Genomic DNA, 14,648 nt, shown 5'->3' with positions numbered 1-14,648 from the left:
GCACGAAGTTTAGGGGAGAAACCAGTAACTGACCTAACTGAAGGTCCACTTCATGAGGTGGAACCCACACAAAATTCTGTTTGGGTGACCAAGAACCTGAGTTTGGATAGCCCATGGACCTGGGGAAAAACCAAATAATACTTATCTACAAAAAGAAAAAAAAATTCCTGATAAAGTAACTCCTATACCCATAGATCAATGCATTGTTCACCCAACATCAGAGAAGCTTTTCTTGCAGCAGATCATAAAAATTAGAAAGATCCATAGCCAGACACTACAAAGGGAATAAAAGCCTTTGGAACACTCAGCCCTAAATGAACTATCTCCATCAAATTCCTCCCCTCAGAGCTCAGAGAACCCTGCTTGAAGAGAAGGCAAGAAAACATAAGAGCTAGAGTGGATGACGGACACCAAGAAAACAAAACCCTGTAAATCAGTTGTTCTCAACCTTCCTAATGCTTCAACCCTTTAATACAATGCCTCATGTTTTGGTGATTCCCCCAGTCATAAAGTTATTTCATTGCTACTTCATAAGTGTAATTTTTGTTCTGCTATGAATCACAATCTAAATATTTTTGGAGGTAGCAATTTGACATAAAGAAGCACAATAGTATAACAACTCTCTTCATATTCACCATTCTGGCGACACTCAATATTTCCACGAATTATCCATTTCTGTAGTATTTATTTTTTTTTAATTTAATTTTAGTTGGGGGTGGGGACAAAGTCTTGATATATAGCTCAGGCTGGCTTAGAACTCCATATCCACCCTCTTCAGCGTGTGCCTTTCATATGCGGTCACCGTTGAAACATGAACAATTAACTTAAAGCTTTATATTTTACTTATTTTAACAATGAAGAATATAAGTGTGGACAGTTAATAACCTTAGTGATTTTGATGTGTGTGTCCATTAGGGGAACATCTGAAGTAATTTGTCTCAGGATTTGCACTCCTTGTTCTCTGGGTGCGGGCCTTCTCAGATAAAGGAGTTCCCGCTTGTTCCAGCGATGGTCTGGGAATTTTCCCAGAACTTTAAGTCAAGTCACACTGTTTAAGCCCCAACTGATGCTGCAGTCAGCGACCTTTGAGGCAATTTCTCTGAAGGAACTACATTACCCACAATGCAGTGCTCCTTGTGGGAGCATTTCCGTTTAGGCGGGACTTCCGGAATCTTCCTCTCGTCAGGCATCTTGACAGTTCTATGGCCAAACTTTGGAACCTGAACTAGGAGATCGGGTCTCCAGGGCCAGGCGAGCAGCGGTCCCTGCTCGCCCCACTTTGGTGCTGCTCTGGCAGGTGAGGTCCGTGGCCATGAATCCTGCGCAGGTGGGTCCTAGGTTCTCAGACCTTCTCCTGTCATCCTCATCACAAATCCGCAAGTGGCTGCTAGGCAGGTGACCAGTGTGGGTGGGAGAACTGCGGATTCTGACCACCAGTGGAATGTAGGGTGATGTGATGGCAAAACAAAACACGACCAGAGCAGCATACATGGAACGGTCGAAAAATGCCAGCTTTTTTGAGCCCCGTCCGCACCAGAAATTGCAGCCCTAGTTCCTATCCTGTGTGACATGCTTAAGATGAATTGTGTCCTCATTTGGGAACTAAGGAGCATTTTGAATGATGGAGAAAGATGATCTTAAAAAGATTAAAAAATGAGTCTACTGTGGGGTTGGGATGATAAGGACTGAAGCAGGGACTCAGTCCGGGAAGCTATTGCAGTTGACTCTAGAATGTTCTGGTAGTAACTGGACTAGCACAGGGTCGGGCAAGCATGGAATGGATTCTAGATAGTCATCAAATTCTGGAGATTGGTGTGGAGATGAAACCATCAAAATTTCCTGCTCTGTCAAATGTGGTCCTGAAAGCACGGACTGATGAGCTGTCCCCACCTCCCCACTTCCCCATTTTACAAACATCTGAAAGGTTGGAAATGTAAGTTACAGTGGTGAAGATTTTTTAGAAGGATTAAGAATTGGTTTTGGACATGCTAAATGCAAGGTGCCTCACACTGCAACCAGCAGGAAAGCTGGCAAGCTATTCTGGTCCAGCATCCTGGGGAAGAGATCTCTGGAGACCTCACCGGTGAGGTATGAGAAGTAAAGATTTGGCTGAGGTTCAGAGTTATTATGGATATTGTTTTTTGTTTAAGAAGAGAAACAGGATACTTGAGGGCAATTTTCCATTTGGCTGAGGATCATGTGACTTAGCAGGTGAATGAATTTAGGTATTCTTCTTGTTTGAAGTGGGAGCTTCTAGATGAAGATGAGACATTTTACTATTGTGGTATGATGCACTCTATGCATTATACTTACTGTCTCCCTATCTCCCTGGATAGGAGAGCTGTCCTAGGCTTCTGGGCTGGCAGTATTCCTTTTTCATTTTATTTTATTTTTTTTTTTAGCTAGGGCTTTGTTTTTCCTTACCTTAGTTGGGCCATAGCTACTACTGTTTTCCCTGATTCCCTCACAAAGGTTCTCTGGGTGCCAAGCCTCAGACATAATGACTTTTCTCCACCACTCACTTTGCTCCCCAATTCTTGCTGTCTGAAGACTACCCAGGGTATGTTTGAGGATCGAGGTCCTTAAGGTTATCCCTGTAGATCACACCCTAGATGCATTCTCCCTGGCGATGGGACTTTGTCCACAGGTAGCACACTTTAGGGATCCATGATCTGTCTCCTTTATCTAGCGTTTTCTTGGATCAGCAAATAACTATTTCAGTCATCATAATCATTGTTTGTGGAACTCACTGGACTGTCCCTGCAAGGCAGGCTTTATTTTATTGTATTTTCCTTCCAGTCTTGCATGGGTGGGTTTTAACCTCACCTACCCTTTCCTGGTGATTCTGTCTTCCAGATCCTTTATGGTTCCTGAAATATGGCCAACAAGAGAGTCCTGGGCACTTGACTGAGAGGTGATGACTCTAAGCACAGGAGAAGGGACTTGGATCAACTCAAGTAAGTAAGAACTAAAAGAGGGCATGGCTTTCAAATATTTTTCAGATAGTATCAGAAACTACTGTTTGATGCCAGTGCCAGAGGACATACCTTCTTGTGTTCTTTTCCTTTCCATCTACTCCTTTTGTTATTTCTCTTCTAATTTCTGACCCCGGGCTTTTCTCCCCACACCTCTAGTGCAAGTATCTTCTGTTGCTCCCTCTACAGTCCTTCCCAGTATCGGGCTGAACTAAGGTCATTGTACTGATCTAAGGTCACTGGGCTAAACTAATATCATTAGGTGCATATATAATCCTTTAATAGTCCTTGAATATAAGCCAGTCATTAAAAAATTCCTGGGCCCGTATATACACGTATACACAACTCTGCTATTTTACTAGCAGTCAAAGCCTGTCTAGAAGTCATTTTAGAGAACTAATAAGGAGACTAGTTTTTTCCGTGTACTAACCTCATTCTTGTATCTTATCATACAGTCTTCTCTATTCTATAATCACTGGATCCTAACATTATATAGAGTACTATCAAACTGATTGTACTTTTGTCTCGTCAACCTCCCTATACACTTAGCCTAGACTTATGTGCTGGCTAGTTTTATGTCAATATGACACAAGCTGGAGTTATCTGAAAGAAGGGAACCTCAATTGAGAAAATGCCTCCGTAAGAATCATCTGTAAGACATTTTTTAAATTAGTGATCATTGAGTACGCCCCAGCTCATTGTGGGTAGTGCCATCCCTTGACTGATGGTCCTGGGTTCTATAAGAAAGCGGAGCAAACAACCCAGTAAGCAGCACCCTCCAAGGCTTCTGTATCAGCTCCTGCCTCGAGGTTCCTGTGACACATCAGTTCCTGTCCTGGCTTCCTGTGGTGATAAACAATGATGTAGAAGATAAGCTGAATAAACCCTTTCCTCCCCAGCTTGCTTTTGGTCAGATGTTTATCACAGCATTAGCAATCCTAACCGAGACATTGTAGATTTCACTGTTTTTTCCACCCTCAGGTTGTTGGTGTGCAGTGAAGGATGAAGAAGAACTTCTTGAACCAATCATTTCTCTTGGAGCGCCACATGTTAACACTCCAAAGGCAGCTTCTTTCTTCACGCAGACAACTTACCCTTGTGACGTATGTGACCCCATTTTGAATGGTCTTTTGGATGTGGACGAACACCAAGGAACACACACTGCACTTATAACATGTTCATGCAGGGCATGTGAGAAACAGTTCTGGTTAAGTGAAAGCTTTTGCCAGAACCTGAAGCATAACACTGTAGAGAATTCTTCACAAAATAATCAAGGTGAAGCCTCGTTAGTTAAGAATTTCAAAGGTCATGTAGAGCCTTACTTTTCAGAGAAGCCTTCTGCGTTTGAGGTGGCGCAGAGGAAGCTTCAGGACCATCCGATTGGTGCCCGACGAAAGGTCACCTACAGCCAGAAGATAGCAGGGAGCATTGAGAACGAAGACAACTTTCGTGTTGGACAAATGCATTATAAGTGTAGTGAGTGTGGGAAAGGTTTTAACCGCAAAGATACCCTGGTGCAGCACCAGAGGATCCACAGTGGAGAAAAGCCTTTTGAGTGCAGGGAATGTGGGAAAGCCTTCAGCCGCAAAGCCACACTCGTCCAGCACCAGAGGATCCACACTGGAGAAAGACCGTATGAGTGTGGTGAATGTGGAAAAGCCTTCAGTCGCAAAGACAACCTCACTCAGCACAGGAGAATCCACACTGGAGAAACGCCGTACAAGTGCACTGAATGTGGGAAATACTTTAGCCATCACTCCAACCTCATAGTACACCAGCGAGTTCACAGTGGATTGAGGGCTTATAAGTGCAGTGATTGTGGGAAAGTATTCAGACACAAATCTACCCTTGTTCAGCATGAAAGTATCCACACTGGAGAAAACCCTTATGATTGCAGTGTTTGTGGGAAATCCTTTGGGCACAGATACACCCTCATTAAACATCAGAGAATTCACACCCAGACGAAGCGTTTTGAATGCACTGAATGTGGGAAGCTTTTCAGTAGAAGCTCTGATTTTATAGTACATCAAAGGGTTCACACTGGGGAAAGGCCTTTTGTGTGCAGCAAGTGTGGGAAAGATTTCATCCGAACCTCCCACCTTGTTCGGCACCAGAAAGTTCACTCTGGAGAAAGACCATATGAGTGCGGCGAGTGTGGGAAAGCCTACAGCTTAAGCTCCCACCTGAATCGGCACCAAAAGATCCACGCAGCCAGGAGACTGTAGGAGTGCTTGCAACACAGTGTTCAGTCAGGTGCCGAGTCTCAGATAGAGCTATGTTGTATTTCTGACCAGCTCAAGTAACTTGCCAGCGTTCTTTCACTCAGTGCATATGGCTGAAATCACTTGAACTCCTCCATCTTGGTTTTTCCAACATCCTCTGGAAAGAAAACTTAATTACTCAGCTCAGTCCCTGTGATAATTGTGAAGCACACGTGATAACAGTAGGATTTCTCTCTCTGTCATAACTGACTGGTAGACTTGTCTTCAGCTAAGATGGTCTGAGCTGTGCTTGTATTTGGCTTGCAAAGATAATTTACTTCATGGATGTTGTTTTTGTGTGAAATATTTTTATTTGTTGACTTGAGACAGTACTGTTATTTGGCCTAAGCTAGCCTTGAACTTCCCTTTCCTCAGTTTCTTAGTAGCTGAGAGTTTAGACATGTGCCACTATCCCGAGCTCTTTATGAACTTCATAACATACTGTTTTTTTCCCATCTTTTATGTCATCCAGCCAGAACAATTACTTTTCTCCTATTACTCTGCTTTCCAATGATAAATGCCTTAGAATTGTGACTTTTAATCTTAGAAAGGCGAGAGTGTATTGAAAACAGATAGGATTTGACAAACTAAAGAGGTAAACAGCCCTGTATTTTAATAGGACAGCGAGTTGCTGGAGAGCAATTCTTAACCCAGTTATGGTGTTACCTTGTATTGTTGAAAAAAGCTTCATGGATAATAATTTCAGGTATTTGGAGGATCTGACTTGACTGGATTTCAGAGTTATTGGAAGGACCACGAACTGGTTTTGTAAAAACTTGCCGTGTGCTTGGGAGCAGAATGCAACATTTGTCTCATTTCTAGCGCATGTGCTATCTCCTTGCACAATCGAGGAGACCTCTATGGCTGTATTCTCTGGGGTCAGGATTGGGATATAGGCTACCATATATATAACCCAAAGTGCTGCTAAACAATAGTATGGAAATAGTGAATGTGAATATTTGGAATTACAGATTAATTTCAATTAACTACAGGGGAAATTCTTTCTTTGAATTTTTATTTTTGCTAAGAACATTCTTAAATGTTCTACTCAGGATAACTGTGTAGGATAAGAAGATCTGTAGAATTCTTCGGGATAAAGTGCTGTACCACTTAGAACCAAGGTTACTGGTTCAACATAGATTTTTTTTCTAGATTCCTATGCCTTCCTGAGATCTTTGCCAAATGTATTTGCTTTATAGGTAGTAACCCCAAGAGAAGAGTGATATGATTCAAGAATGATTCAAGAACATAACTTTTGTGAGTTGCCAGAATTCTTAGTTATAGAGGAAATGGCCTTTGTTGCTTACAACTGGGGAGATGGATTCCTAAGGCATGTGCAGTGATATGGTAGAATTACTATATTAATGTCCACTTGTTTGATTTTACAGTAGAAGTAGGTGGTCTAGAAAATTATTTTAATTATTTTTAGGCTTTATGGAGTGTAATCAGCATACTCGATCTATATTGTGTAGTTTGATATATGTGTATGTACTGTAAAGCCATTCTAGCAGTGATGTTGATCATACCCCAGAGTTCTAAATTTACCTTCTTCATGCTCTTCACTCAATTCCTAGGCAGCCGCGAATTTTACTGTATATATGTTCTTCAAGAGGTTATATGTCAATGTGACTATGAAGTGTTTATGTACATTTTGTCTTCTGTTTGTCCGAATAGCTAATTTGACATGTATTTACATTATGTGTGTGAATAGCTCATTTATTATTGACTACTGGAAATATAGATTTACTACAATTACTTTATTATCATATTGGTGCAGGAGAATTGTCTGTATTCTGTCAATCATGTTATAAATAAACGCTGATTGTTCAGGCAGGAAATATAGGCGGGAAAACCAGATAGGAAGTAAAAATGATGTAATGAGAACAGGAGAATTCTAGGAAGGAGGAAGTTGATTCCTCTCTCTCCTGCCAGATCACCAAAGCAGCAGAATGTGAACTGCTCCACTGAAAAAGGTACTGAGCCACATGGCTAAAATAGATCAGAAAAATTGGTTAATCAAGATGTGAGAGTCAGTGAGAGGCTAGAGCTAATGGGCCAATCAGCTTATAATTTATGGAGACCTATGTGTGATTTTCTTTGGGGCTAAACAGTTGTGGGGTACTGGGCGGGACAGAAACCACAACAAGCAGCCTGGCCAGCCTTCATGTTACAGACCGCGTTGCTGTAACAACAAACAAGCCAGGCCCCCATGCATGTTACATCATATTTGTCATTTTTCTTGCTCCGTTTTCTAAATATTAAAAACAGTTGTTGCCATTTGAACTTCTTCTGTTGAGAATTCCCTGTTCAGTTCAATGTGGCCCAAAACACTTAAGGTCATGCTCAACCTCCTTAGCAATCAGGGAAATGCAAATCAAAACAACTTTGAGATACCATCTTACACCTGTCAAAATGGCTAAAATCAAAAACACCAATGATAGCCTTTGCTGGAGAAGATGTGGAGTAAGGGGAACATTCATCCATTGCTGGTGGGAATGCAAACTGGTGCAACCACTTTGGAAATCAGTGTGGCGGTTTCTCAGGAAATTCGGGATCAACCTACCGCAGGATCCAGCAATACCACACTTGAGAATATACCGAAGAGATGCCCAATCATACTACAAAAGCATTTGTTCAACGATGTCCATAGCAGCATTATTTGTAATAGCCAGAATCTGGAAACAACCTAGATGTCCTTCAATGGAAGAGTGGATGAAGAAAGTGTGCATGTTAGAGTACTACTCAGCAGAAAAAAAAAATGACATCTTGAATTTTGCATGCAAATGGATGGAAATAGAAAACACTATCCTGAGTGAGGTAACCCAGACCCAAAACGATGACTATGGTATGTACTCACTTATAATTGGTTTCTAGCTATAAATAAAGGACATTGAGCCTATAATTCGTGATCCTAGAGAAGCTAAATAAGAAGGTGAACCCAAAGAAAAACATATAGTTATCCTCCTGGATATTGGAAGTAGACAAGATTGCCAGGGAAAAATTGGGAACTTGGGGGTGGGGGTGGGATGGAGGTAAGGGGAGATGGGGAGAGAAAAGTGAGAAGTGGAGGATGGGGAGAGCTTGGGGGAATGGGATGGTTGGGATGGAGGAAGGGTGGATATGGGAGCAGGGAAGTATATATCTTAATTAATGGAGCCATTTTAGGGTTGGCAAGAGACTTGACTCTAGAGGGGTTCCCAGGTGTCAATGGAGATGTCCCCAGCTTGTTCCTTGGGCAGCTGAGGAGAGGGAGCCTGAAATGGCTCTATCTTATAGCCATACTGATGAGTATCTTGCATATCACCATAGAACCTTTATCTGGCGATGGATGGAGATAAAGAAAGAGACCCACATTGGAGCACCAGAATTAGCTCCCAAAGTCCAAATGAGGAGCAGAAGGAGGAAGAACATGGGCAAGGAAGTCAGGACGCGAGGGGTGCACCCACCCACTGAGAGGGTGGGCTGATCTAATGGGAGCTCACTAAAGCCAGCTGGACTGGGACTGAAAAAGCATTGGATCAAACTGGACTCTCTGAACTTGGCGGACAATGAGGGCTGACTGAGAAGCCAAGGACAATGGCACTGGGTTTTGATTCTACAGCATGTACTGGCTTTGTGGGAACCTAGTCTGTTTGAATGCTCACCTTCTTATACCTGGAGGGAGGGGGAGGACCTTGTACTTCCCACACGGCAGGGAACCCTGACTGTTCTTTGGACTGGAGAGAGAGGTGGAGGAGCAATGGGGGGAGGGGGGAAATGGGAGGAGTGGAGGAGGTGAAAATTTGTAATAATACTATTAATAATAATAAACAATTCAAAGATAAAAGAGTCACAGAGAGAGAGAGAGAGAGAGAGAGAGAGAGAGAGAGAGAGAGAGAGAGACTTCCATGTACCTGTGCCAAGGAAGACAACAATACATTCCCAAAATCATATAGACTAATAAAAACATCTAAATTTACAATAGTAGTTGGTGTAGGACTCCGTCTAAAACAGCCCAGAAGAAGTAAAATATGTTCTAATCTGTGAAATGCATCACTATGCCTTTTTCATCAACAATGCAATAGAGGTCTGTTTTTGGGTAAAAAATTTAAATGAAACCTTTGAGAATCTTACAGTATTGACTTCATTCTGTATACTGTTTCAAGTCATGCTTCACTTGCAAAATTCCTTTGATATATACATTTATGATTTTTGTTTATTAGTTGAAAAAGTACATGTCACAAACAAAAAGAACAGAAAAAAAGATTAAAGAAAGAAAGAGAAAGGAAGGAAGGAAATAAGAAAAGAATGAAGGATGATAAAAAGAAAGAAATGGCCAGGCATTGGTGCATACACCTTTAATCCCAGCACTTGGGAGGCAGAGGAAAGTGGATCTCTGTGAGTTTGAGGCCATCCTGTTCTATAAGAGCTAGTTCTGGAACAGGCCCTAAAGCTACAGAGAAACCCTGTCTCAAAAAGCCAAAAATAAAATAATATAAAATAGTTAGATTAAGGCTATTTTTGCATGTATGTACAAGGAGCTGGTGTCTATACATGAAACCATTAGAATCACAGTTCTTGACCATGACCCCAAAAAACATCCTCCAATATTTGTGAAAACTGATGGCTGAGTTCACTGAAATACTGTCAGAACACTGTTAGAAAAATGGTCTTTATTTATGTTCTTGTTGCTTCATCTAATGATCACATGCATAGGAACTATGCCATCAATTAGGATATAACCTGTCTGGAAGAGGACAAGTGAAGACTCAATATCCTCAGGGAACTTTGTTGCTTGTTTATTTGTTTTCTTTTGGCTTTTTTTTTTTTTGAGACAGGGTCTCTCAGTGTAGTTCTGGCACTTGGACCTGCCTTCCTCTGCCTCGTTAGTACTGGAACTAAAGGCGAATACAACCACACTCAGTTCATTGGAAGGTTTTGAAAATTCTCCCTACCCAAATTTGTTTTGCTTACTTAGAGGCTGATCTCATTCTCAGGAAGATGATGGCAGTGGAACTATCCCATTGTATTTGAGAGAATGGAAAAAATACTCTCAATTAAGAACAAGGTGCTTCATCTTAAGAGCTGGTATGGATTTTAAGACCCTTTCAATGACAGTGATTAGTATGTGTCTGTTCCACATGCTTGAGAACTGAGTATTTGGTTATCCACCTTCATTCAGTTTAGTAAGGTGAAAAGCAATATTAATGACAAGAAACTGACCAGTGTTCACGATTGTGAAACCACTTCTGTGTTCAGGTCTGTGAGATCATTCTGTCTAATCTGGAAATAAATGTCTGTTTTTACAGTCATAGGATTCTGAATATAAAGGTACAGTGTGATCACCCCAGCCACATCAACTAAAATCCTTTATCCTCAGTGGTAAATATTTACTTTGTTAAGAGTTAAATGCAAAATGGCAAACAAAAATTTTAAAATTATTTATTTCTTATATCTATATCTATATCATGAAATTCTACAGCTTTTCTTACCTGATCATGTCTCATACTGAGGATTAGCACAGAACTACAGACCAACACCAATGCTGAAGTTCCACTTTTTTGATTCATTTCTTAACAGTGAACACAGGCCTATTTCACTCAGTGAACTTGACAACCAAAGTTGCCTTTCCTGTGTCCAATTCTGCAGTCATGCCTGACCATTTTCCATTAACTTTTAATTCCTTGTGTTCACTAAAATATCAGCCAGAAATAACAAAATGTTCATACTCATCACAGTCAATCAAGGATTCATTTACTATATATGCGCCTATATGTGCAACCTTTGTTTCAAGGACACATGGTCGGGTTGCATTCCTCAGTTCTTCTGATTGCAAAGTTCTAGCACTGATCACAAATGACCCATTTTCAGTAACCTAATGAACCAGGTTATGAGAGACACCTTCCTTTCCTTCTTCCTTGCTCTGAAGACTCCCTAACGTAAGCAGTTTTGATAGAGAGTATTTCCTAATTTCATGGCACTTTGAGCTGAGCAAAGATAAAGACCCCATATCCATCTTCAATCTTAGATTTTTCCCTTTCTATGCATTGCAGCTTGAAGTTTATGGTTCTTATTCTCTCCTCTTGCATTCTGAGCATTATAAGAAATACAAGATGCAACTTTTTAAAAATTAATTAATTGCATAAATGTTCAAAATCTAAAGTAATTTCTGAGTCACTGCTACTCTGTCAGTTTGGAACCTTTGTGTTTGATATGTACAGTAGCTTTATGTACACTGTCAAGACCTGGCCTTAGAAAAACAAGGGGTCCTTGAGTCTTTAAGCCCAAAAGGGGTTTGTGTCAGAGTGGATATTGGAAGGTCTTGAACATGACTAGCATGCTACAAGCATAGTTTCCTTGCTCTGTGCCCAGAAAGTCATAGTAAATATTCTCAAAAACTCTCCAGCTTTCTATACTACTTGTGTTCTCAACTGGACATTTTGTTTACTTCATTGGTGTTTTATTGTATGTTTTTGACTATAAAAAGTTTTCAGTTGTGGTGACCAGAAAGATGGCTCAGTGTTAAAGAACACTTGCTGTTCTTGCAGAGGAACTGGATTTAGTCCCTGGTACTCACATGGTGACTGCAGTTACCTGTAACTCCAGTTACAGTGATACCGATTCCTTCTTTTTTTTTTTTATTTTTTTTTTTACCGATTCCTTCTTATAGCCATTCCAGGCACTGAATTTCCATAGTGAACACATAGATGAAGGCAAAAAATTCATATATACAAAATAAAAATATATAAATAAATACATATTTTTAAAGATAAATTTTTATTTCACCATAAATTTTCATTTCATAGATAAATGCCAAATATAAATAAGGCTTTTGAGATTTTAATAAAATATAGTTCCTAAGTATGTTTTGCTATGATAGAATGCTGTCCCATCTCCTAACATGATTCCACAAGTAGGAGATAGAAGGTTTATCATTCCAGCAGAAATAAGCATTGTCATTATTGCAGAGATAAAATGGTAACACCTGATGAATTAATTACTAATAGTATTACTCTAGACAAAATGCAACATGAAATACTACCACGTGATTAACAAATAATGACATGAGAATATTAAGTTACTAAAATGCTCTCTTTATAAATTTGCATATATTTGCTAATATTTTGATGTTGTTGTTATTTTAAAGTCAGGGTGTGACTATGTAGCTCTGGCTATCCTAGGACTCACTACGTATATCATATTGGCTTCAAACTAGAGACCTGTCCACTTCTGATTCTCAGTTGCTGGAATCAAAGGAATGCATTACCTGAATATTAACCTTCATCAGGCGATGAAAGGAGACAGAGACAGAGACGCACATTGGAGCACTGGACAGAAATCTCAAGGTCCAAATCAGGAGCAGGAGGGGGAGCACGAGCAAGGAACTCAGGACCGCGAGGGGTACACCCACACACTGAGACAATGGGGATGTTCTATTGGGAACTCACCAAGGCCAGCTGGCCTGGGTCTGAAATAAAACCGGACTTGCTGAACATAGTGGACAATGAGGACTACTGAGAACTCAAGAACAATGGCAATGGGTTTTTGATCCTACTGCACGTACTGGCTTTGTATGAGCCTAGGCAGTTTGGATGCTCACTTTACTAGACCTGGATGGAGGTGGGTGGTCCTTGGACTTCCCACAGTGCAGGGATTGCTCTTCGGGTGGACGAGGGAGGGGGACTTGATGGGGGAGCGGGAGGGAAATGGGGGGCGGTGGCGGGGAGGAGGCAGAAATATTTAATAAATAAATAAAGAAAGAAAATAAAAAAAAAAGAAACATGACACTTCCTTTCCCAGAAGCTTTCAGTGCCCAACAGTGTTACATTTGTAAGTGGAACTTCCTGACCCGCTGAGATTTTTATCTAGCTCGGTCTAGTTTTTTTGCATAGTGTCCTATGTTTATAATTGAATCCACACGTGTAAGTGCCCTGTTCTGTCTTGACAAAGTCGGTTGCGTTGGAATCATTCTACCACCTTTGGTTCTTACACTGTTTCTGCCTGTCTTTCCATGATGATCTCTGAGCCTTGGGAAGAAGTGTGATACACATGTCTCATTTTAAGCTGGGCTTTCCAGAGTCTCTGATTCTCAGCACCCGAAGCAATTGTGGCCCCATGTGTTAATCACCCTAATGTACAAAAAGAAGCTTCTCTGATCATGAGGGTTGGGAGATACACTAATCTCTTGGTAAGAAGAAAGGAGTATAGGAAGAAATTTACTACTACATACATGTAACAGAATAAGAGTGTTATACTCTTCCCCAGGATCTAAGTATTCTCTAGTCACATATTCTGGTCTTTGATAATAGTACCAGGCTTAGATTCATCTTGTGAACTGGACCTTCAATTAAGTCTTTAAGTGGTTGGTTTCTCCCATGATGTTCATGACAATACTGCATTAGGCTTGTTGTTCTAGCTCTTAGAATTCACACCTGGGTAATATTTACGGTTACTTCCAACACTGTGTAAATTATTCAGTAGGGATGAACCTTCTTGGTGACTCAGAGGAAGAGCTGCTTCCTCTGAGTCGTGATTTAAGACTGAAGTATATGGTATTTTCAGAAATAGTGTCTTACCATCTAAGGACCATAGACATATAAATATTATGGGGTTTTGACACTGTTTTTGATTGTTGTCAATTTATTTCTTAACTTTCAAATATCTAATCTGCCCCACTTTAGAGTACTCAGCAGGAGAACATAGTAAAATCTGAGGAGAAACTATAAAGAATTAGCAGTGAAAGGAAAAGCATGATGGTTATACTTAACAAAGAGGTCTTTCTAATACCTTGTATAATGCATACAAATTAATTTTATGTAACAGTATGAAATTATTCTGTGAAAAATATAAAAATGGGTTTGTGGTGAAACAAGCATCTTAAATTTAAATTTGTTAACTTTTGAAATTTAATTATATTACATTAATTCCCCTTTCTATTTACTTCCTCCAAACCTTTTTATATTTAGTTTGTTTTTTCTCCAACTCATGGTCTGTTTCTTTAATTGTTGTTTTACACACACACACACACACACACACACACACACACACACTTACACACACATATACATACATTCCTAAATATATAAATACATCCTGTTTATTCTAGGAAACGTTACTTTTATATTTAAGATTATAGTTCTGAGCAGTTTGTATTTGATGACTAATTGGGAGGTCTTTCCCTGGGGAAAACTATTTCTCCAAATCTCAGCATTCACTGGTTGGGTGACGTTCTTTGTCAATGGCTGAATATTCATGAGAGTCAACTGATCCATGTTAGCACGTCTACCAATATCATCCTTGCTCAAGTACTGTTTACAAAGCCATGTTGGTGGAATTTTAAAAGTGTATCATCTCTGAGATTTCTAGTAGATACAATCTCATAGCAAACTTCCTTTTACCCTGGCTCTTCACATGTTTTCTGCCCATCCTCTTC

General features: G+C 40.3%; 1 protein-coding gene across 1 annotated transcript in view; it reads left to right on the top strand.

Annotated features, from left to right (window-relative positions):
- LOC101986929 (zinc finger protein 271-like) overlaps positions 1 to 7,062 on the top strand; it is a 20,707-nt gene extending 13,645 nt beyond the window's left edge. The window contains 1 exon segment of the mRNA XM_026778428.1: positions 3,957 to 7,062. Coding sequence (XP_026634229.1) covers positions 3,957 to 5,200 — 1,244 coding nt within the window. The 3' untranslated portion in view covers positions 5,201 to 7,062.
- The last annotated feature ends 7,586 nt before the right edge of the window (positions 7,063 to 14,648 follow it).

This window comes from Microtus ochrogaster, unplaced genomic scaffold, assembly GCF_000317375.1.
Source record: "Microtus ochrogaster isolate Prairie Vole_2 unplaced genomic scaffold, MicOch1.0 UNK144, whole genome shotgun sequence".
NCBI lineage: Eukaryota > Metazoa > Chordata > Mammalia > Rodentia > Cricetidae > Microtus > Microtus ochrogaster.
This window is presented reverse-complemented; position numbering and strand designations above follow the sequence as displayed.